Source organism: Gallus gallus, chromosome 4 (genome assembly GCF_016699485.2).
Source record: "Gallus gallus isolate bGalGal1 chromosome 4, bGalGal1.mat.broiler.GRCg7b, whole genome shotgun sequence".
Lineage (NCBI taxonomy): Eukaryota > Metazoa > Chordata > Aves > Galliformes > Phasianidae > Gallus > Gallus gallus.
Window position 1 is genome coordinate 17,375,868 of NC_052535.1, and position 24,610 is coordinate 17,400,477.

At 44.9% G+C, this 24,610-nt stretch overlaps 1 protein-coding gene across 6 annotated transcripts in view; it reads right to left on the reverse strand.

The window, feature by feature from the left end:
* PASD1 (PAS domain containing 1) overlaps positions 1 to 24,610 on the reverse strand; it is an 88,445-nt gene that overhangs the window by 16,640 nt on the left and 47,195 nt on the right. For 4 of the 6 annotated variants that reach the window (XR_005859855.2, XM_015278642.4, XM_015278644.4 and 1 more), the window contains exons 2-10: positions 9,311 to 9,402; positions 7,790 to 7,846; positions 6,409 to 6,563; positions 6,095 to 6,186; positions 4,453 to 4,542; positions 3,335 to 3,455; positions 2,496 to 2,609; positions 1,527 to 1,645; positions 703 to 785 (exon numbers count right to left, since the gene is read on the reverse strand). Coding sequence is in view for 5 of the 6 variants with exons in the window: in XM_015278642.4 (XP_015134128.2) it covers positions 703 to 785; positions 1,527 to 1,645; positions 2,496 to 2,609; positions 3,335 to 3,455; positions 4,453 to 4,542; positions 6,095 to 6,186; positions 6,409 to 6,563; positions 7,790 to 7,821 (806 nt within the window). In the remaining variant the exon portion in view is untranslated. Of the gene's footprint in view, positions 1 to 702; positions 786 to 1,526; positions 1,646 to 2,495; positions 2,610 to 3,334; positions 3,456 to 4,452; positions 4,543 to 6,094; positions 6,187 to 6,408; positions 6,564 to 7,789; positions 7,847 to 9,310; positions 9,403 to 24,610 lie in introns of those variants that run through there. The other 2 variants (XM_046941132.1, XM_004940852.5) reach the window with 2 other exon arrangements.

The following is a 24,610-nucleotide window of genomic DNA, read 5'->3' on the forward strand; positions in this document are numbered from 1 at the left end:
TCCCTCTCTCTGATCCAGATGTGCAGATGATACTCAGTTTCCGCTCCCTCTCCAGTAGAACTTATCTTCTCCAGACTTACCTACCTTTGAGAGGTAAGAGCTTGCAGAGCTTGTGAAGGGTGGTGGAATAGAGAGGGCAGCATTTGGCAATGTGTTTATATTTTCATGTTGAATGAAGAGAAGCAGGAGAGAACAAAACCCTCCAGCTTCTGAAGTAAATGAATCCTATATTAATTAGCTTAATGAAGTCATTCCACACTTCTTCATACCGCATGCCTATCCTACTGCGTTCAGTCAAAAGCAAATCTGCAATTAAACTACCTAATACACTGCTTTTTCTAAATTCCATCACTTATCAGGGTGGAAATCAAACATTTATCAATACAGCAAAACATTCAGCAGGTATCTGGAAGGGGCTAAGTGGTAGAGGGAATAGAATCCATGGTGCTCAGCATCAATGACTTAATGCCTTGGTGAAGCTGGATTTTTCTCTAGATATTCGCCCTTTACTTATGTGGTTTCCTGACTTCCTTAAGCATGACAAAGCTTTTAAGGAAGGTTGATAAGTAAGTTTGGAATATCATTATCTATGTAGTGTAGTTTAATTGCAGCTGTTTTACTTGGGACCTCAAGCAACTGCAACATAAATGTTTCTATTTTTGAACTACAGTTTGCTCATACTTCAGTGACCAAATCTTTTACCTGTGGTCCAAGAATAAAAACTTCCACTCCAAACTATGCCTCGATGTAAATTCTTCACATGGCTCTTCAACATTGCAGAGCTCCTGCAAAACAATGGGCTTCTTCAGACATTTAATTTTGCACAATGACAAAAGGAGTCCTCTCTCAAGACCAAGAATGCATAATTTATAATATGATATACAACAAATGCTAGCAAAACACAGGACTTTAAAAGCACTCAGCTTTTCTTCCTCCAAAGAATGCATTAACCTTGTTTTATAGAGGCAAAAACTGATGAAAAACAGATGAACAATTTATCCTGGGCTGAGTCTCAGAGGTCAGATAAACAGTCTGAAGGCCTCATCTGCAGGTGAAACTCCCCAGTTTTGTGTAAACACTGGCAATGACAGGTGGATGGCAGAGCAGGCCTGGCCTCGAGTTGGCTTGGCCAGTGCTCTCCGCAGTGAGAAGCATCTCTGGTCATCATCCCCATCCTTGCTGTACTGTGCCACAGGATACAGCCACCTTGTACTGTGGTGCTCAGGGTCTTGAGGTACTGGTGGCATTTCTACACAAGGGAGCAGTGGGCTCTATTTCTTCAGCGGCTCCAACGCTTCAAGCAGTTTAGCTGAGCCTGCTGCCCTGAAACCTGCCATGACATGGCCACCTCTTCTCAAATGCAACCCCCATTTTACATTTACTCTTTCCAAAATAAACATCATCCCCCACTTCCAGGCCCTCAGCATGGCCAGTCTGTCTTGCTGGATCATAGAATCACAGAACATAAAGGTTGGAAAAGACCACCACACAGCACAGAAGGATTAAGGCAGTGGGAGAGCCCTCACCTTTAAGAACTGTGGTGTGACAAGACGAACTGTTGCTACGAGGCAAATCTGCTCCTCCGTGGCTGACCTGAAAGCTCGTGCAATAGCTGACTCAAAGCCATTACAGGAGGGTGTAGGCACTAGACACAACCAGACAATTTATTTAAGAAGGAAAGAGACTTTTCTTTTCATGTCAGGACAGGTGAATGACTGATGAAACCCAAGCAACAAACTCCTACCCACACCATGATGCTACACTGATATATACTGATGTTATTCAAAGCATGATCCTTTCGGCTGTACAGGGCTGCACCACCTACCCCTGGCTTGCAGGGAAGCATCACAAGTCAGTTCTGATTGCTCACAGCACCCAGCTACAGCCTTTGCTAGCATTTCTGCTTCAATTCCAGCGCATATTTTGCAAGTGTCCCTTTAAAATCTCAAATTGAACATCAAGAGGATATGGAAAGAACTATTGCATTATCCTGGGCTGAGCTTTTTTTTTTCAATACAAAAGAAGTCACAACAGGATGTTAAAAAATTTGATGACCAAAAGGCTAAAGTACTGTCCCAAGGAAATTGATCACATGAAAACCAGAAATTTCTCCTTTTCCTAGACTTGATTTGCAGGAAAGAGCACCTTTCTGCAGCTCAGTATTTGAGAGAGCCAAGATTTTACGAATCGCTTGAACTATTTCATTTTTCAAAAAGCATCACTCAGTTGTCACAAGTAAAACAGATGAATGCATTTTACTGGTTAACTGAGTCAGTAGACCAATCCACAGCAAATCAAATGGAGGAGGGTCGGTCTGGTGCCCCTTCTCTAACCAGCTCCTTTACATGAAAAGCCCCTCTAACAAACCCACAACACGCTCCATCCCTGCTGTTTACAGCCTGTTCAGATGAAACAAGGCTTTACGTGACTACAGAAGAACACGAAATTAAAGGAGAGAGACTAAGGGGTAGTCATAGGCTGGAGATGTTACTTACCATGAGTAAAATATTTAAAATCCACTACAAATTTTACATATTCATATGTCAGAGGTTCATTTGGATCTAAGCTGCCTCTTGCTAAATGGCAGCAAAACTCTACTTGCTTTTCCACTGAAAAGAGAGAAAGAGAGAAAAACATCAGCAACATGACCAGCAGCCTGCACTTAAGCATGCTCAATATATGGACTGTGTCCATGTTCTCAGATCCACCCTGCTGCTGTTGAGATGCTCCAGATGGCCACAAGCAAGCATGTAACTGGTGGGAGCAATGATCAGCTGCCTCTGCTTTAGGATGCATGTGACCACCACCCATGACTGTGCAGTACCCAGCTACACTGGGGCTGAAGTCAGTGGCAGCTGCCCCTGGCATAGTGGGGACAGCCTGTGAGCAGGACAGCAGCCAACAGCAGAGACCCAGGTGGGCAGCTCAGATAGGAAGGCCGCTGCTAAAATTGCATGGAGGGCTTCTCAAGTGTCCTGAGATACGCCAGTTTCTACAAAACAAGACTCTGCCAAAACCCCTTGGGATTTCTCCTGCCCTCATTCTTCCCCCCCAGACCCCAGACTCCTTTCACAGGCTTACTCCAACTCTGGGAAAAATACCTAATGAGGGCAGTTTCCCTCTGTCCTGTGAGCCAAAGCAAACAATAAAGTACACACTGTCCAAATCGAGCAAGGGCAGCAAGTAAGAACATTAGCCAATGCATCAAACTTCAGAATATTCACAGAGGCAAAGCAGCAATGGCAGACAGGAGAACTAAATAGCTGGGAGCTCCCTCTGGGAGCTGCTTGCCTGTGGCAAATCTCCTTGATCAACAGATGAGCAAAGAGCTTACCGTTTAGAAAATCAGCTGCAACGGGCTCTGTCATGAGCACACGTGGAGAAAGGAGCTTGTACACCTCACTCTGCTCCCGCTCAGGCAGAAAGTTTAATATATTTTGGTCCACCAAATCTGACTGATGCAAAAGAATGCTTTGTCATGTTCAACAGCACAGGCTGACACAACCACACGTGCTTTCATCCTAAGTGGAGCACAGATGTTGCCAATCTAGAAGACACTTAACACAAGGATCTAGGGCAGAATATCACCCTTAGGTTATCTTACCCCCAGGCTGCCATCTGTTTGCAAAAGGCTGAATGGGCCCCAGAGGCTGCCCTTCAGTTCAGCCACATGCAAGCTGGAGGAGCCCTGCTATCACAGAAATATAACAGGAAGTAAAATTTATCATTTCAAAATGAAAATGTGAACCCTTTCCCTCTGGAAGCATGAGACAGAAGCAGGACAGCTCCTGCTCACTTGCTTCCCTGGCCTTTCAAGCTGACTGGCAAAATTAACTTGTCCTGCAAGTGCCCCAGTGCTGATGAACCCACACGTCCTGACTAAAGGGGTTCTTCCATAATGTCAGCACATATTTGTTTCTCTGCACATCAGGAGGTTCAGACAGATTAGGATACTCAGGCTCAAATTTGTCCTCACATAGCATAATCTATGCCAGATAAAAACAAGAAATGTTTTTGAGGAGCCAGCAGAAGCTTCCTTACCCAATAGAAATGGAAAACTCTTAATATTTTTGGTACTGAAGACCCTGGACTCAAAAAAGAACAACCCAATGCCATTAGAAAAGCAAACATTTTCACCTGAAATTGTCTGAGAAGAGCTTCAGCACACAGACATGAGGTTTTCCACATACCTGGTGGGATAACCACCACCCCAGTCCTTCTTCAGACATGCAGTCAGGGGGTGAGCTATGAGGACAGTGATTCTGCACAGATTTTTTAGCTAAATAGCAGACCCTGAGACAGAACCGCAGGCGCCTGAGGAGCTTCCTAAGAGTTTGTGGGTTTATCCATCACTCACAGTCAGCTGGCTCTTTGGACAGACAGGGCTGCAGTGACAGGGCTGTGTTAAGGCAGGAGAGCCATCCTGCAATGCATTGTGTTATCAGAACTTACCGGTAAGTGCCCGAGCAGAGATGAGACACTATCGGATACGTAGATAATAATCCCATCAGTGGTAAGAGCGATGAGGAAGCCATCTAATGCCTAACGACAAAAGATGAGACAAAAGGAAAACAAAAGAATTACGTACTGGAGCAACTTCCAATACAATATATAGGCTAAATTATTCCGTGGTTTTAGACTGTTGGATTCTAAACCCAACATAAAACACTTATGGCAATGATAGTTCTATGTGGGAAAAAAAAAGCGTGCTGTTTAATTCAGCACTCTCTGTATATGTTCTTATTTGTTCGTTAATACTAAATTGACTTCTATTTTGCACCCAGTGAGTACTTATTTTATATGAAGCAAGACAGTGGTGGTTATATTTTCTACACCCACACAATCCTAGTGACTTCAGTCACTTCATTATGTGTTCTGAATTGCACAACAGTTAACTAATTCAGTGTGTAAGGAGATGTTAGATATAACCACAGCAAAACCGGCACAATGGATAGATGGACAGGTGGATGGATACTGTTTTTTAGCAATCCATGACTAATGGACTCAGATCAAAGGACAAGACTAAGGACAAGATCTAAAGCCTTATTTAATTTGCTTAAAGCACTCATTTTCTGGGCAAGTGACATGCCAATTTGAAAATTTGTTTTCCCTCTCTTTTTCACAATGGTTTATGGCCTGCAGTCCATGTTTTCTGTGCCTTCTCAACCTCTGCATCTGCTTTCTTCTTTGAGCATTCCCTCTGCAACACCTTCTTGTGCCACTGATCCAGGCTCTGTCCCTATTCTTCTGTAACACTCCCAAGGCGTTGGTCATCAGACCTGCAGCCAGCTCGTGCACAAAGCCAGCTCCTCTAAAGCCATCATTAGGCTGCTCTGCAGCCCAGTTTGCAGGGAGCTAGAGATGCTGCGCAGAAGCAGCACCCAGCAGTGTCCCCTGCCGCCGGTCACTCCCTACCTCACTGTGACTCCCTGTTTTTGCTAAAAATAAGCCCTATCTGGGTAAAACCACCAACTTTATGTAAGCTGGTCAATGGGCTCAGCCCGGTGCACCAAAAGTTAGTAGAGGGCTCACTCCCCTGCCATTTCTAAGAGGGAAATTTGTTTTGGTTCAGCTGGAACAAACCGGCTTGTTTGGTAAGAAATTCCCAGAAAGAATGAACAGACTTTTCCAGGGAGGTGAGTCATGACATCCTGGTGAAAAGGAATAACGAAGACACCACCACACCTCCCAGCTCTGCCCAGCATACACTCTGATTCTGGTGGGGCAGAGCAGCAGCTGCCTATGCAGCGCCGAAGTCCTCACCAGAGGAACGTGCAGTACAAAACCAAAGCTGCATCCTTAAGAAAGGAAAAACACAGGCTTGTTGGGTGTTTCCAGAGCCAAATACAGGACAAACTGGTCTTCATTTCCAAATGAAATGCCCTTTTTCTTTAAGGGGAAGAAGTCATATTTTTAATTCTATGCCTGCAAAGCATTTAGCACAACACTGGTCTCTATCAGGTTTGGATTAGACGTGCCAGGAGAGGGGAAATCATTAACACGGGGACCCACAGGTGAACAAAACTGCATCTCTGAGCGACTCCACTGAACTGATTAGCTCTCACTAATCTGTGGGGCTTTAATTTCTTCTTACCTCTAACATCAACTGGGTGAACTCCTCGTTGCTAAGAAATGAAGGCTTCCAGTCTTGTCTAATCTCACAGGCTTCTGTCTGTGCTGTGATTTCTTCAAGAAAAAAGCATCAAAAAAGCAACATTACTCATAATCACCGGAACTTTTTTTTTTTTCCTTCCATTTTCAAGTAACAGTTTCTTTTAAGAGGCTTTCAGAGGAATCATCCTCAGATCATTCTCTGCACAAAGCCTTCTTACATCGTCACAATGCAGACACGTTAGAAACCAAGAAAAGAAAGAGGGGACATTTGGGGCAGACATGTGCCCTCAGTACCTTTCTGTTTCTGTAAGAAGTCGATGGTCCTCTGCAGTATGGTGGATTTGTCCATCTTGAGAGGGTGGCCGTGCCCCTGCAGCATCGTGCAGAGCTCTTTAATGAGGACATTGAACTGGTCTCTCCTCTTCTTTTCAGATTTGTTGCGTGATGCCCTGCATGACAGAAAGGTAAACGTCACTCAGTAAAATGAAGGGTTTGCAGCTCGGCACAAGGCCCCATCTCAGCAAAATGCTTTAAATACAGGAATCTGAGTTTCTGCTGGTACAAAATTAGGCTTGAGTGTCAGTGCAGTGCTGGTGCTTGGAGCCTTGCAGCAGGACTGAACACTCTGTCAGCATGCAATGCCTGCAAGTAGCAAATAGCATTTACAGGCATTTAAGCCTCGCTACGTCCATCTCTGCAGCATTTCTCACTCTTTCAAAATCAGGGATGATGACACGAAGGTGAAATTTCTCCAGTAAGAAAGTCCTGGCACCACACACTGCCTTTTTGCCCACTCTTGCTTTGCAGTTAGTATACAAGCACATAAAGGTCAAAACAAGAAGGCTGCCTCCTTCCTGGATCTGTAATTGCAGAAGTAGCTTATTGCCAGAGAACACTGTGCAGAGGCAACTTGACTGCAGAATAAAGTCAAGTACAAGCTCTCCTATCTGGTTTTGAAAATCTGGAGTAGCAGCGGCATGACTTATGAAATTGGGTGCTTCATCAGTCTGGCTGAGGAAACCACAGACTAGTTTTCAGCTTGCATTAATGCAATTTAAGAATGCTTTTATTAGAGTTTTATTAGGGAAGAAAGTAAATCCATTCAGTTTCTTCCAAAACATTCTTTCCAGAGCTCATAGCTCAGATAACGCTATTTTCATACAACCTCTTCCAGCAGTCATTAATTTCCTTTACAAGCGTATTCATGACAATACATGTTCCTGTGCTCCCGACCGAGGGCAGTATGCAGCAAGCATTCCTGTTCACATTCAGGCTGGCACTTGGAGGTTCTCACACATAGCATTTGCAGCAGCCCTCTCTGTTTTGGCACTGCTGTTTGGTGAGCAATTAGAACAGAGCCAAGCTCTTCTGGAGGGAGACCAGCTCTGCCCTGTGCTAAGCAGCACTGCCCCAGGTGAGGCCAACAAAATCATTGGGACGATAAACAGCTACAGGATAACACGAGATTCTGAGGGCAAGGCCATATAATCCAAGGAGCACTGAGCATGAAAATGGTGACATAATTACATTTTACATGGTCCACTGTACATGGCCTGAAAACCACAGAATTTTGCCTCTGACATGAGTGTCCCAAGTACTTTTTCAAGCATCAGACAACACAGCATTTACAATTCTCCCGTGGGAGAGCTTCTATGCTCTGTGTGTCCCCTCATACCTCTTTGCCCTGTCCTTCTCATCTTCATCCATCAGTTCGTTTACACAACGCAGGGCTCTGGAAGGAAAGGACAGAAGTACTTACTGAGACACACTGCCTGGTCTTGCTGAGGATGCCAAATGACAGAGCTTACTGGTTTGTGTCTTATGACCTCCTGGATGCTTTTATCATCTACTTCCCCAGCCTCTGTTCCGTTACTTAGTTTCTTGCTTATTCTGACCAAAGGTTTGAGGAGTGAAACCTTTGCCATATGCCCAAACTGGAAGAGAGCCAGCAGCCCCACGCTGCCCTTGCAGTCCCCCCGTGGATGGCCCAAGTCCCAAGCAAGCCCAGCTAGCACCTGACACAGCCAGGGTAATGCAAGGGATGGGGACCCCTACTGCTTTCTGCCCACCATCTCCTGGCAAATGTGAGAGCTGACCTCAGTTTGGCATCTGGGCCAGGCAGCACTGCATTTGGCCTGCCTGGGGGAGCCAGCCTGGCTGCTGAAGTTCACTGTAGTGCTTAAGGAGGACCTGAGATTTCTATCCTGGCGCAAGGGCATAGGAGGAAGGAGGAAGCTGTGCTGATCCCCCACAGGATTAGTATTAGGCAACAACAAGGTATGATCCAAGGGACAATATGAGACAGGTTCACTCGAAGTGCCCTGCAGCCATCGCCTGCTGTTGGCTCCACCACTCCCCCAGCTGCGTCCTACCATAGGGACTCACAGCCGACATTTCAAGATAGAACCATTCCTTAGCTGGTATCACCCAGGGAATGGAAGGGAACGAGAGCCAGCCTCCCCAGGGCCTGCCTGCAAGCAGTCACCATGGGCTGCTGCCTGTGGTGTATGCTAACTGTTCCTGCAGCATAGCAGGTGAGAACAGCTTGAGCCAATTCCCAGAAAGGATGTGGTACTCTCAAGCCCCATGCAATGATGGCAAATTCAGCACAATAAGGGTGATCTCTTCAGTGGGGACTCATTCTCAGTGGCTCTGGTTGGTAAATCAAAATAAAATTATCCACAACCGAGAACATGCCAGACGCTGCTCATGGTATCTGAAGAGTGGGAGACAAGTGGATGGGGTTGGGGTCTAAAGTCCAGTGACAGGACAAGGGGCAGTGTGCACCAACAGCAACATGGGAAGTTCCACACCAATATAAGGAAGAACTCCTTTCTCGTGAGGGACAGAATCCTGACACAGCTGCATGGAGAGGTGGGGGGGTCTTCTTCTCTGGAGATACTCAAACCCAATGGGATACATTCCTGTGCCACTGCTGTAGCAAACTGCTTTAGGGGGCTTGGGTGCCGAGCTCCAGAGGTCCCTTCCAACCCTTACGGTTCTGTGATTCTGTGAAACACAATAGAAAGTCACACTCTCTCCCCTGCTCTGGGGCCGGGAATCCCTTCCATGCAGGAAACCTGGGCAGAGGAAACTGTGCGACTTCTTTAGTCCCCGGATGTGAATGTACTCCATGGCGAGGGAGTGGTTCTCGCTGCCTGAGTCACTGCAAGCTAACAGCCAAGTGAAACATTACCTGCTCTACTCCTCAGATTCATCAGTCCAGATTGACGGAGTGGGATTAGCACTTCTTATCACCATGTAAATAGAGACGGAGAAAAATTAATCCTGGAAGGAAAAGCACATCCAGTTAAAATAGAGTTGCAAACAAGACATAGACTAAAGAGCAGCAATCTTTGCAAGCTGAAGAAGTATGACGGTGCAGATGAGAACTGTGCATGGATGCAACCATGAGCCTTCTGGGACCTGGTGCTGGGACCAGGCATGGGGCTGCTGGTCTATCTGCACCCGCTGTCAGCAGTCTCTGCTGTCCAAAACGTGACAGGGCCCAGCTGCTGCTGGAGGAACACAACTGAGGTGTCATGTCTGACAGCAGCATCACCAACCAGAGCCAAATGCTGTGCTTCCAAATTTAACAAACTTTTAATGCCCCTGAAGCCCTACTTTGACCCACAGCTTCATCACCACTTCTGTTACCTTTAGACTGCTCAAGACACTGCAAAATGCTCACTGACACCACCAGTACTTGTAGCTGCAGTGACCAAGCAAACATGCCTACATTTCTGATAACCCAAAGGAGAAGCAATAGCCTCCTCCCTTCTCAAAGACATGAAAGCACCTCAAAGAGAAGGAAGCCCAGGAAGACCTTGAAGAACCACTGTGCAACACACACGACAAGCACTGCAGCGGGCAGAGGTAGAACTCATTGCGTGCGACCCACTACTAACCACCAGGAGCCTGTCTAGTGGTACAGGGACAGGGTTTTGTAGGGGGGCTTGGAACAATGGGCCAAACTCCTGCTCACTGCAGCTTAGTGGAATGTCAGTCTGTCTGCTCAGAGCGCTTGGCCCAGGAAAACTGCATGATAAGGGTTTATCAAGCACAGTGTGGATGTTACCTAGAAGGGGACTGAAGCTCCTGACATAGCAAAAGTATGAGAGTAACGCATAAACATTTTAAGTGCTTCAACCATAAGAAATTCAGGAAACTGTGCAGGTGAGACCAAATTGTCATTTTCAGTTCAGAACACAAACTTACAGAGAAAACCTTACACAATGACTGGTATACTCAGTGAAGCTGCAGCTGAGAACAACACCTACATAATGAGCTCAGGTACAGCAGCCCTACTCTGCCTTGTCTCATGGCAGCGCTATGCCAGTCAAATTTCAAGCTTCTATCCCAGTTCAAAAGGAGCATGTGATCTTATTTGCTATCCTACTGACCTACATTACAACTGAAATTCTTACTTTGGCCGCTGCTTCTCATGGTCAGTGCTATTATTTCAAGATTATATCATTGTTTCTCCTCCAGAAGGATGACCTAATTGAAGTTTTTCTAGCTCCTACTAAGTTCGAATATGTAGAGCTAAAAAGAATATTCTTTTTAAAGCAATGAGTTATATTTAAAAAAAATACTTGGATCTACACTAACAGATTTATTACAATTTGTCAGAAAACAGTTTTCATACACAGGCCTAAGCACAGAATCACAGAATGGTTTGGGTTGGAAGGGACCTTTAAGATCTAGTTCCACACCCCTACTATAGACAGGGATACCTCCTCTAGACCAGATTGCTCAGTGCTGTTTATCTTGCTCCACAGCTGCTGCTCTGAACAGTTTTTCTTGTATTCCCACAGCTCACAGCCTCATCCAGCCTGGCCTCAAATGCTTCCAAGGAGGGGGCATCCACAGCCTTTCTGTGCAACCTGTTCCAGTGTCTCACCACCCTCATTGCAAAAATCGAGTCAAACAAAAGGTTTCGTTCTCGGTTTTGAGTGCAAAGCTTTGCACAGAAATCTCTCCGTTGTCTTGCCCATTGGCCGTCTGACAACTGGAAGCTGCAAGGAACCAGACAGGATCCAGCTAGTGTCACCAAGCCTAAATGAGGAGCATGCCTCCAGTTCCCTGATCTCCAGCAGAGCTACTGCATCCCACTGAGCATGGCCAACAAAGGTGAGGGGCGATGAGCCTGCCCTGCATCTCTCCTGTATGAGTGATGTCAGTGGTTATTGCCAGCCCAGGCTAAGACAAAATAAATGGCCATAAAAGAATTCACAGGCCCAAATGAGTGGAGAAGCTTTTTGCATGATGCAGCAGGATGGTGAGCTATAAAAAGTCTCAGCAGGAGACACCTAAGGACAAAATATTCTTAGCCGGATTAAGCACTTCAGGACTACATTTAGCTAAGTGCTTTTTGTCTTGTTATGAGCCAGTGCTAAATATAGTAACCAGAATACTTAAGAATAGTTTCATAAGGGTTGTATACACTCCTCAGCAAGGTAAGGCACTTAGTACTACTGACAGCAGTGTGTCTGCATGCTTAGAGTATTTTAAATAGCTCCAGATAGAATCTCTTTGACCTTAATTGTATTAACCAGAGGGATCAAAATTTATTTATTGCCTCCTGAAAATCCTCTCCTGCAGTGCTCGGTGAGACGGACTCCTGAACTCTCCAGACAGGTGAAGAGAGGACACTTGTAGTACTGCCAGCATCCTTTCCTGTGCTGCCTATGGCAGGTGAGGCTCAGTATTGCTACCAAGAAATGCATATCCATCGTTGCATCCATCCTCTGAACAGGGAAACGATTTGTTCTTCCCTTGCACGGAGTGTCCCAAACAACACTCGGAGCATTTTACGGGCAAGTTATATTTTAGACTTTTCAAATATCACCATATTTGAAGTTGTTGCCAGCATTACAGAAAGGGCAATGGAGTACAACAGCCTTAACAAGACAGTGGACTGCTCAGACACGCACCTAAAAGCTGAAGTGCTGCTTTATCCTTTCTGCAGTGCTATGGTACAACGTCTTCTGAACAAGGAATGGGAGAGAGAATGTTTTTTAACTCTTTGTTTTGCAGAGCTGTTTGACTTCAGGTGCTATCTACAACTGCAAAATTTTGAGTAAAGAAAATGTTTATTTATCAGGCAGCTGTAAAACATCAGAACGCTTACATTACCTTAAGGATATCTCTTAAAGGAATACAGGATTAGTAAGAATTATGTCCTGAAGCCAATGCTTGTATGAATGCTTCAGTGCAGCTTTAATGTTAAAGGTTTGGCTATGCCACTGATAGCAAGATAGGGACTGCTTGGTGAGTGTGATGCTGCCGATTTCTTTGTGATTGCGAGCTTTCATCTGTCACCTAAAACCAGCCCTGACCCCAGCTAACTGGAAAAGCTTTTTCCAACTGCATCAATTAAAAATATTCTCCATGCAGAAAAAGTTGGCTATGCTTTCATTCCAACTTTCATAGAAGTCTGCATTTGAGTGATGTACAACAGTTAGGGATTCTTCAAATCTATACCATAAGAAGTATTTAATTATGGAAACATGCCACATTAATAATTTCCACAGATTTTACACACAACGAATTCAGCATAGAGCCCTCAATTACAAGAAGCAGCACTTTGTGGCACAACGTAGTCATAAATAAGAGAATTAATGCATTCTCCAGCAAGATGATTTACATGCCAACATGCCAGTGCTTCACTCTTCCAGAGGCAACGGGAGAGCATGGCTGTAGCTGACAGCTAAACAGCTGATTTAATTTTTAAAAGGCAGAATTTAACCTTTTCAGTAAAGTGTTACTGATTCAATTATAGGATGCTAATGTAAATGACATTTGAAAAATCAGCGAATGTTTCTGGCTGCTCTGCACGAGGCAAGTGCTTGACAGAGATGCTATGCTCTCGCCCTGCCCAGCCACTCACCCATCACACCAGAGTATGCTGCAGCGTTCAAGGGAACTGCATCTTTCTCAAAAGTGGTTTCTCTCCACCTCCTTGTTCCTTATCTGTCATGTTTGTCTTCCCATTGATTTTCTCCTCTCTGTGTCCTTGCTTCCCTTTTCTCTTACTTAACACTGAATGCTGTGCGCAGTATTGGGCCCCTCACTGCAATACAGACATGGAGGCCCTGGAACATGTCCAGGGATGGGCAGTGGAGCTGTGAGGGCTCTGGAGAACATGTCTGAGGGAACTGGGATGGGTCGATCTGGAGCAGAGGAGCCTCAGGGGAGATCCTATTGCTCCCCACAGCTCCCTGAAAGGAGGTTGCGGTGAGGTGGGGGTTGGCCTCTGCTCTTACTTAACTAGTGATAGGATGAGTGGTAATGGTTCTAAGTTGCTCCAGGGGAGACTCTGGTTGGATATTAGGATGAATTCCTTCTCAGAAAGAGTGCTGAGGTATTGGCATAGGCTGCCCCGAGAGCTGGTGGAGTCACTGTCCCTGGAGGTGTTCAAGAAAATGGTGATGAAGATGTGGCACTGAGGGACATGGATAGTGGGCATGGTGGGCATGGGCTCTTGGCTGGATGAGATGATCTTAGTGGTCTTTGCCAGCCTTCTTGACACTATGATTCAAAAGAGAACATTACGATGCCTTACAGTCCTGCCAAGCTGCCCGGCAGTGGGAGCCCCAGGTTTACCCAGGCCCAACGCACACACAATTCCCCAGCTGTTTTGGGACTGCTGCCTTGGGGAACACACCAGTGGGGAGCAGGTGTCTCTTCAGCACAGCTGGCTCACACACCACATGGTCCTTTCCTGCCAGACACCTAATCCCCAGATCTCAGCCGTGTACTTCCATTTTCCACCCATGCCTATATTGTCATACAGCAACCCTGCAGAAATCGGAACAAGAGAGTGGCAGTGGATTTATGAGAGAACCAAGAATTAGGTGTCCTCTTCTGTTCATCTGTCAGCAGGGGACTTTTTCTGCCTGCTCCATAACTGCAGCACCTCAATGTGCTCCCTGAGCTGCAGATGCCCTTCCCTGCTGCACTGAGCTCTGCATTTAGCTTGTTACCTGTGACAGATTTATGACTACATTCATTATAGCAGCAACAGCTTCAGACAGAAGCTAAGAGGAGCCCAAAGAAAATGGATTACAGAAAACAATTACACCACAAAGAAGGCTGTATCAGAACACTGTGAATCAGCACAGAAATGAAGCAAAATGAAAGACACGGGGAGGAACAATGCTGCTGTAGGTTTTCTCTTTATTTTTTTGGTTTTGTGTTTTTTCTTAACTAGGATATGATGTCTCCTGACAAAGGGAAAGGGAAGAGAGATTAAAAACATGAACAGACACTTGAAAAGAAGAGATGATTACTGGAACATCGTGTTCTCTAGGATTTTTGTCAGATCCTGGAGAAAATAGCCAGCCAACTTTGTTCTGTTCCAGCAATTTGCGAAGCCTTGAAGGCTAAAGATACAACACCAGAGAAGATTATTTGAAAGTCTCCAGGGTTTCTATAACAAGAAGAGCAGGCATTTAATTGATTCTATCAATTTGTCTAATAGTCTCTTAAAATTCTCAAAACACAGCCAAAGGCAGGAATGCCCATTAGCCCCAACAGCACAAAACCACAATTCCACTGCCATTAGCAGTGAAATTGGAGGGAGGATAAAAATGAGTATGCAAATAGCATTTCTGCTTGAATGAGTACCTGTGTTCATCTGCACTTACCACAGGAAAGGTACATGCCTGCTGCACTAGAAAATGATCATCATGCATCTAACCTGTAAATATGTCGCTAACACACGTGGCTCATTCAGACACTGTACTTCCGGACCCGAACGCTTAGAGCCAAATAATCCTCAAAGAATAACACACAGACAGTTCTCCCTGGTGTGGAACAGTGGCAAAGGCAGATGTTCACAACGAATTCTTCACCAGAAATTGAGACGTTCTCACATGACCACCTCCAGGAAAGGCACATGGAGACAAGGAGGCAGTAAGACTGACATCTCACAACCAGAACTCTTTTGAACAGAATGTTCTCCAAAATTTCCAGAAAACACGCAATTTCTTAAAGTTCTGGTTTTGTTTTTGTTTGATCCTGACAGTGCAAGGGCCCGTGGGAATGCACAGACACACAGACATATGGTGGTACTTCCATCATATTCACTTCTCCGGCAAATCACAACAGGTAATGATTTTGTGTGTGTGGAGGTTAACCCAACAAATTTCAGCAATGATAAAAGCAGCTCCAACAACCTAAAAACAGAAAAACACAACAAAACACCAACTTGATTCTGCAGCTTAAGCAAGATGGGTAACATCTGGTCATAAATCCATAGCTCAGATTCTGGATACAATCATCATTTCATTCAGCATAGGTTCAGAGCAAACCATCTCGACACCTTTATAAAAGAAACCAATGGTGTCTGGTAGCCAAGCAGTGCCAGGCCTGTGCCCATGGTGGTTGCGCACAGCCCCAGGCTGCCTGCTGGGTCAGGGCACAACTTGCAGCAACCGTCCTCATGACTGTCACAGCGTGCTTCTTGGGTTTGGTCTCTGTTCTGGCAGATGTGTAGGTACTAGAACCAATATGCCAAAGCTGTCCTTTTGGATGTGTTACCCTTAAATACTACTCAGACTTCCAGGCTGGATGGGGCTTTGGGCAACCTGGTCTGGTCGGAGGTGTCTATGGGTACCTATAGCAGGGAGACTGCAACCAAATATTCTTAAAAGTCCCCTCCAACCTAAACCATTCTATGATACTGTTTTCTTTACTACGGTTGAAACTCATCCCAAGCTAACATAAAGTTCATTGAACTGTCTTCTCTTAGGCCTTGCGCTCTCCCTCTGTGCAAAATAAATGCAATCATTACACAGCAAAGGAAATCAGCAACCCGGTCAAGCTAAATACCTTCCCCTATACTTCTGTCAGAAAGAGGCCAACCCTCAGCAACCACCAGTCTGCCGAATGAGACGAGAACCATTCATACACTTAGCTGTTCTCTTTTTCTGCTCAATACATTCCTTTGTTTTCAGTTCCTTTGTAGCTCTCAGGCACACATACAAAATGTGTTTCAAGTGATGGTGGATGGTATAGGTGAGGGGATGTACATTTGGGCTTTGTGTTCGCCTGTGCTGGATGTTGAACTCATGAAAAAACAACAGCGAGGCCTGAGGGCTGCTTGCCTTCCAAAGTAAAAGCAGGAGCCTTCCTAAGGGACAGGAGTGTGTTCTTGATGGTTCCAGGACAACACTTCCAGACTGCTCTGCTCTGGAGAGGTGAAAAATGGGCTGCATGACATTGCTTCAAAGTCCATCTGCTCACAGGCTGCAGGACCAGCAAAGAGCAGGAGCTGTCTGTGGACTGGAGGATCTTCCCTCACACCAGAAAGCCTTCTGCCTACACACAGCACTCCCCTGGCCATCCCCCTACAGATGCTCAGCTCACTCCAAAGCCTGATAGCAACCGCAGCAGACCTTAGAATCATAGAATCTTAGAATCACCAGGGTTGGAAAAGACCTCTAAGATCATCCAGTCCAACCGTTCACCTATCACCGATATTTCCCACTAAACCATGTCCCTCGGTACAACATCTAGACACTTCTTGAACAGTGACTCCACAACCTCCCTGGGCAGCCTCTTCCAGCGCCTGATCACTCTTGGAGTTCACAAGTTGCAGAAGTGAGGGACCGTCCTATCACTTGTGAAAGTAATCTACCATTTCTTTGACAAGCAAATCCTGGGGTGCTGCCCAAGGAACAAACTAGGTGGTGCCAGATGAGCGGTGGAAGACCTTGGAAGTCTGGTTCTTGTGCAGCTCCCTGGGATTTTCTATTAACCATACCTACTTTTCTGCTGCTATGTAAGTGGCTTGCTGCCACCCCTTTTCTCCTCTACTGCTTTTACAGTGCAGTCTATAAACACAGTTATCACTGTTGTACAAGCAAGGAAACAAGGGCACACATTTTACTTCTGTCTCTTTTTAAGAGTGTACCAGTTTTGAGAAGTTGGATTTAAAACAGTAAACACAGTTACAGCCTAATTTTCAGTAACGCTGAAACTTAGCACAAATACCTACAACCAAGGCACATTTTGGAAAAGCTTGACCTAAATCATTGACCAAGGTCAGGCAGCAGAGTTAAGAAGTGAATCCAGATGTCCCAATGATTAGCCCTGTCTACTGGCACTCAGTCAAACCTTCCCTCCTAAAAAAAGCTTCCTGAAGCATCAGGCTGCAGTCTTAGAACTCCCTTAAATATGGAGCACTGATAAGAACTGATTTTCAAATGAAGAAGGGAAAAAAGCCAACACAACAGTTCATTATTTTTTCCTCAGGTGACTGCTGAGTGAGCAGTGGAAGGAGAGCTCACTGACCCCAAACTCCTTCCAGCTAAAAAATAAAAAATAAAAAAAGAGATTCTTCCTCCTTTTTAAAACAACATGAAGAAAAAAAATGTTCTGCCTCAGTAATCCTAGACCTGAGTAATTTAATCTGCTCTCTGTTGCAATCTGTTTTTCATGTGTATCACCAGCCTGGAATTTCTGGAACTCAATACATAAGGAAGCTATTCAAAAAAAAAAAAAAAAAAAAGAAAAAAAAAAAGGAAATATTATGACAAAAGGATTAGAGATAGGTCTAAACTAGATTGAAAGTCTCCCTGCAGAAGAGGAGAATTCAGCTGCTGATCCAAACTTATCGACTTCAGCCCAAATTTCCAACCAAAGCACTGCCAAGACTATAGCATTTCCCAGCGCCAGCCCACCTCTCCGCTCCACTTTGGGTAGAAGGAAGGAGGGAGAAGCCCTGGGGCCATGCAGTGCTCCGGCAGCAGGAGCAGAGCGGCACTAGTTATCTGAGCAGTGGTACTGCTCTACGTGAGAAATCTGCGAGAAAATTATAAAGAGCTTTAGTAGTTTAAATTCAAAGTCTCGCATGCAAGCTTGCTTAGAGTTTTATCTACTTATCCATTAAATGAATATCAAAGGATTCGCTGCGGCTGAGCTAACTGACCTCATTTTATATCTTTGGCTTCACGCATCCAAGTTCAAGCATAAGAAACTTCTTTCCCCTCTCAGTGTGTTCAGTTCTGCGGTGTTCCAGGTATAATGTGCATAAGTAAAAAGGAATTTAAACAAAGCGCTTACATTTCAAAATTTCATCTTATCCTCATTTGGCTCTGAGAGTTTCAGCTGCTTCCCTTAAATGATCTGCTCACATCTGCTCTCCAGCTGAGCTGTGTGCATGCCCCACTGACCTTGCTGCTGCCATCGCTGTAATCTTGCAGCTGAGAATAACCAGCTACGCACCCCATCCCTGCAAGCGGTGAGAGCCTTTCTGAAAAGAGGAGGTACAAAAGAACCGACTTTTATGTAAGAGGGAAAATAAGGAGTTCAGAGAAAAAGCTCACTCAGGTGAGTGATGGGAACCACACGCCAGAGCAGCCCCGCCTGCTCCCTCAGGGAACAGGAACCGGAGGTGTCAGCATCTTGCAGGATTATGCTCTGCAACGGCAGCTGGCAGATATTCTTCTATGCAGAGTACAGCAGCACCGTTCACACTCATTTGATTCTATTTGCTGCCGTTCCTATTCAACCCCGACTAATCCGATCAAGTTATTTCTTGGCCTGTGACTTAAAGCCGAGTAAGTAAACACTTTTCATAAGGTCTGAGCCCAATTGTTTCAAGTGTATGATTAAGCACTGGACATGAGCATTATTGTGAGAAAACTCATCCCATTACTCAGAGTTGCCAAAACACCTTGCAGTTGTCTTGAAGTGGTAATTTTCCATCCATGTTTTACTTTCTGCATACAAATACATAATAAGGTTACAGTGGGGTCCCAAAGACCAAGCACAGGTTCATGCTTTAGCTAGCTTTAAGAGCAGCTCTTTTGAGCTGAAAATAGCTAATAATTGCCCCAGTTGGACTGCATGATGCAAAGTACCTTCTGTAGCTACCAGACTTTCTCCTTGTTTACTGTGAAGAAGACAGACGGATATTAAACACAGACAGTAAAAGCATATTGGACCAAGTAATGCTCATTGGTAGTATCTGTTTTCAGTAACGCTAGAAGACTTATGAACCAGCAAAGCTGCTGATCCAACCGTAATTCCATTGTGGTTACACCAAGGATGGATTTGAGTTATTGAAGCCTATATGTTTTTTTTTCAAGAAGAACTGCCGGCACATACGCTACTGGAAGTGCTAATAATATAGCTGGTTTTCCTTCCTTCTTTAGAACAACCTCCACACCTTCTCTTTCTCTTCTCTGAGTCACATTTAACTTCACGTCCAACATTCTCTTGCAATATCTTGCCCACGTCACTTCTGAACTAGCTCCTCAAAAGGTGTGATTTGTTCTGAAAGCTTCGGGAATAAAAGAATATTTAAACAATTAACCACAACCACATTCCTCTTTCTGCGCAGTACTGCAAATGTGCACTGGAAACTTAATGAGAAAGCAGAACTTTTGCTCTGAGAGACAAAAGGAGAGGATACACATCAACATATCCCTCTCTCTCTCTTTTTACTTGCTACCATTTTTAGACTACAAATATGACAGCCACTGGAGCACTTTAATACTGGGTCATTATTGTTACACATATTATGCACAAAGACCCAAGTCCTCATTCTGTCATGCAGATAAGATATTCACACACATTTTTTCCCTTACAGACTTTTTTTTTTTTTTTTTTTTTTTTTGCATGGCTGGCTGGATAATCAGCCAAAATAACAAAATATGACTCAGCATGGCTGAATGTCTGCTTTGCTCTGGGGATTCTCTTGGAGGTCTTTTTCTTTAAGCTCTGTAAGACCAGAAAAGATGCGTCCCTCCCAGACAACGTCCAAGCAAAAAAGATTTGAGTAAACACAGAGACTCTAGGGAGGGGAAGGGATCAAACAGACACGTTCCTGCTGTTGACCCTTGAAGAGGCTTGGTCTGATCCATGCTCCAACCCTAATGCTACAGGAGGAGAGGCAGGGCAGGCACTGATGCTCTGACCCTGCTGGAGAGCACACAGTCCCTCATTACCTGCAGGCTGTCAGGGATTCCTCACCCCTGGCAGAGGGGAGGATGTGGGACAGAGATCTGGAAACATCCCAAAAGGATAAGAGACCATGAAATTAGGCACATGCGTTTCTTCTGGACAAAAGAGTGCTCCAGGTTGATTGCAACAATAGTGTGAGCATGCAGAACATTTTAAAATATGTTTTATTTCATATCTGCATTGGCCTGGTATTAAGAATCCTTACTTTGAGTCCAAATCGGGACTCAAAGACGAGCAGTAAGTTAAACGCATGGGTCCATCTCTCTAAGGGTAGCTCTCCTCCAGACAGTAGCTAATGGCAGCAGCAGTGGGCAATACTCTCCTGCAGAGCATCCTGGCTGTGCAGGCAGGGCTGTGAAGGACAGTGGATCCACACCTTCAGATGCAGGCACTCCCTGGCTCTCAGGTTAGAGACTTGGCCAGCTGAAATGGCTGTGGTATCAGATGGCATCTCCCCCCAACAGAGTGCAAAGTGTGCCGCAGAATGCAGGCCTTCATCAAGGAATATTCATTGGCACACTGCTCTGTGTAACCCCTTGGTGAAGGCAGTGGGATTGGTTTATGCCTTCCAGAATGAGGACAGACACAAATCTGTTACTCAGGGCTTTCCTGACCAAAGCACCCTAAACCACATAGACTAGCAGTGTCCACACTGTGTTTAACACATCAAAATCAGGCTGCGAAGATAAACACTAGAACCATCTGACAAAAAGAAAGGTCCTGCCATGTACACGCCCACAAACCAAAGGGGTTAAAGGGGATCTTGTTTCTGTGAAAGTTGGACTACGTAACACCACCAAGGCCAGCACAACCCCTGACAAAGACTTACCCAGTGGCATGAAGCCAGCTGCAGAAGTTAAAAATGTCCATGACCTTTAGTTAGCAGTCCCAGTTTCCTCAGGATTTCACACTGTGTTGGAGAGGCAAATATCATCTGTACTCACAGCCTCCTTCTTCGTGCACTGTGGCCATGTACGTCTCCTTACAAACCACGAGCCAGCTTCACAGTGGTTTAGACTAAACTCAAGCGGGGAAAACAATCAGTTAGGCTGAAAGAAAAACAACCTCTCTCCTTCCTTCTCCTCCCCTCAACAGCCTCTCTGCAAAAGGTCAACAGTAGAACTCCCTGAAAGCTCACAGAAATCAGCATCACGTCCTTCCTAGCATGAACGTTCCTTCCAGTTCAATTTACTCTTGTTGTCAATAAGTGAGAATTGGCAACTGCTCATGAAATTAAAGCTGTATCCCTCATTACTGCTTAATTACCGCCAGGAGCAGCAGCCACTCTCCCTGCCATGGCCCAGCACTGGAGCCAGTGTGGGGCCAGGACCAGAGTGACGTTTGGGTGCTCAGATGGTCGCTTTCACACTGACATCAAAACCTGTACCATGATCGTTGCCCTAGTGGCAAAATGTGCAGGCCCTGCATACAGCTGGGCTGCCACAGTGACCAAAGGACCCACACTACTTCCTTCAACACTGAAGCTGAATGAATGAGAAATCAAGTGCAGTACCACAAAATGCTTCTCGTCAGTGGCAGAAGCTTGTTTATCACCGCTGTAGTAGCTGAACTGCTGAATGAAATATTTACAACTATTCACGCAATCAAATTCATTTTCCTTAGGAAATAACTGATTAGGTATCTCACATCTGTTCCTGACAATGATTTCAGCCTGTGCCGATTCATTTCTAGTCCTGACATGAATGCTAATGTTTTAGAAGCAGTCATCCTTAATGGAAGGGTGATGACAGGCTATCCGACGTTGGTGGCATGGGCTGCGGTGGGGAAGGCCTGCAGCACCAGGTGAGGATGACACCACCAGCCCACAGCTCTCTCTAACCTTATGACCTAGGGCTTTGGAAGCCTGTCAGGAGATAGAAGCTGGAGCAGAGCTTGATGTGGAATTATCTTGGGAATTATCTCCCTATACCTGTCATAAGTTTTTAATATCCCACACCTGTTTGCTTCCTCTATGCAGAAGAGCAATCCTGCTCTGCCAGACACGGGCATTGCATGTCCTCCTTCCAGCAACACTTCCTTATCAGGGCTCTCTTCTGATTGAAGATGCTGCAAGTGCTGCAAGGCTAGGAGGAAAATCAGCTGCGAGTGAAGTTGACTCAGATGATTCCTTAATCAAACATGACATTTGTGTCAGAAAAGGCACCAAATTAAATGCTACACTTCTGCTGTTCGATGAGCAGACTCTCAAAGCTGTGGCACTGTTAGAAACATAGGAAGAAAACTAATGCTTGGTTATTCTGATTTAATTAATCCAGCAATCCTCTTTTCTGCAGTAAGTCTATCTCAAAGACTTAAAAAATGAAGAAAAAGAAAGTATTTATTGGAGTGCCTCTAAACTCCATGCTCTTCATTACTGCAAAGACCTTCTCAAGTCAACTGCAGAGCTCCTCAGTGCTATGTCGAAGATGCCAAAGACAAAACACAATTAGTATTACCGCTCCCGCTGGTATTATACATCGGTTGCGCTAGCAGTCAGGTCTGATGATAGCAACCAGGTCAGAAGAAAACTTTCAGCAACACCAATAATCACTATGAATTTTACTTCATGGTCAAGGAAGCAAATAAAAATAATGGAAGAAAATTTGCCTGCATTTGCTTGCAAAGGACCTTGAGGAGCTGTAGGTCAAACAGAAACAAAGTCTACGTATCTGTCTTAGCAGTAAACTCTGGAACAGTTAGAAATGCCTCATAAGAAGTACATTTCAAACACAATCTAAAGAAGATTAGACTGACAATTTATCTATCCTAGGACTTCAAGACACCACAGATAAGCACTATGCCTTCTACGTCAAGCAGTTCATCATCCTATTTATTCACTGGTATATCTTCTCATTTGAACAACACAAACTGGACTATATTGGAAAATCCCAGAATAGTCTCTTGGTACAGCAGCTTTTAAAATTAGATGATTTATAAAATTTTACTCACTGTGCAATCAAATTCACATCATTCACACAATCGTTAACAACAACTTTTAAGAAAGATGCTATTCCAGATGGATCACTTATTAATATTTATATGCTTTCCTTCAAAAATAAAAGTTGTCATCCTCTTTTGAGTTAGTATTTTTCCATCCCTTGAGAGAAAACAGAGATTTTCCTCTAGTCATAACAGCCTACTATCAACCATCAAATCAGCCAAAGACTCGAGATCTTAACTGCTCTACTAGCTGCAGTTTCAGCTAGGAATACACTCAAGGAATTCAGCTCTGTATTCTAAACTGTGCTCTGGGCAAGACGGAGTTCTGATCCAGCCTCATTTCTTGTTTCCAAATGGTTCAGCGCCAATTTTAGTCCACTGCACTTCATTTTCTCCCATTTTTGGCATGGGATCTTTGCCCTGTATGGACAGTACACCAAGACTATTGCAATTACATTTGCTTTCCTATTCGACCCTCTTCTGGGACGCTCTCCTTCCAAACCAAATAACTTCCACAAAGTAGAAAACCAGAACGGTACACAGTCTCTTCAAATAACCGAATTTTCGGCAAGGGTTCCTGAGTTGGGCAAACTTTCCTGAGTCATGGACTTCTGCTCCATCTCCAGTGAGACACAGACAGCAGAAGAACCAAGTTCCAAGAGATGAGGATGTCCCAGCTAAGAAAGGCAACAAGCTTTGTGGAGGCAGAACAAGCAAGACTGGCCTAAAGGGCCAGCGCATATTCCCTCTGCACTACACAGCTCCGTATCACTGCTGCCATGCAGGAGGCCAACCCCAGAGCTTCTGATAGAAAGAAAACAAAGTAGCTCATTTTTTCTGCGTTGACTCATTGTCTCCAGTAAATGAGGAGGCTCGGCTCCCTGCAATAAGCAAGATTAAATAGAAAACATAGGTGTTAAGATTAGCACGAAGCGTTTGTTTTGTTAAAACTTCCTACCGTGTCCCTTCCATTGGAGGCCTGCCCCAAATGAAGCCATTCCAATTATTCTGAGTGAAAAGCAAAGCACCGGTATTCATCTCCGACATACCCAGCAGTAGAGGAGCTGACCGAAGGCCTGTCTTTTTGCCACACATGACTCACTTAATGCAAACACTTACTTGATACATCACTTAATAAAATGTGATTAGAAACAATTTGATTGGAGTATTTCTAATTTACTGTAAATCATGGATGCACACGTTGCACTTGGAGACGGGACAAACAGGTTTACAGCCAAACTTCCTCAGCGCAGCTGTCACCTCCCCAGCTATTACTGCCTGCCTCTCTAATTGCTGGTTGCTGCAACAAGCCAACACTGGGCCAAACACACAGCATCCTCCTCAGTCCATAAAGACGTACTGTGGGATTGGCACTTACTGCGCAGACAGAAATGCGAGTTCATCCACGGGGCCAGTCAGCTCAGCCCTTTCAGATACAGCCTCTGCCTTTGCTTAAAAGCCTTCTTAGAGTGCTGCTGTGTGTATGCAAAACAATTAATGGCAAGGGAGCTGTTACCAGCTCATCTACTGCTTATTTATTTCTCCAAAAAATGGTTTACCCAGCATGGTGCCTATGGTC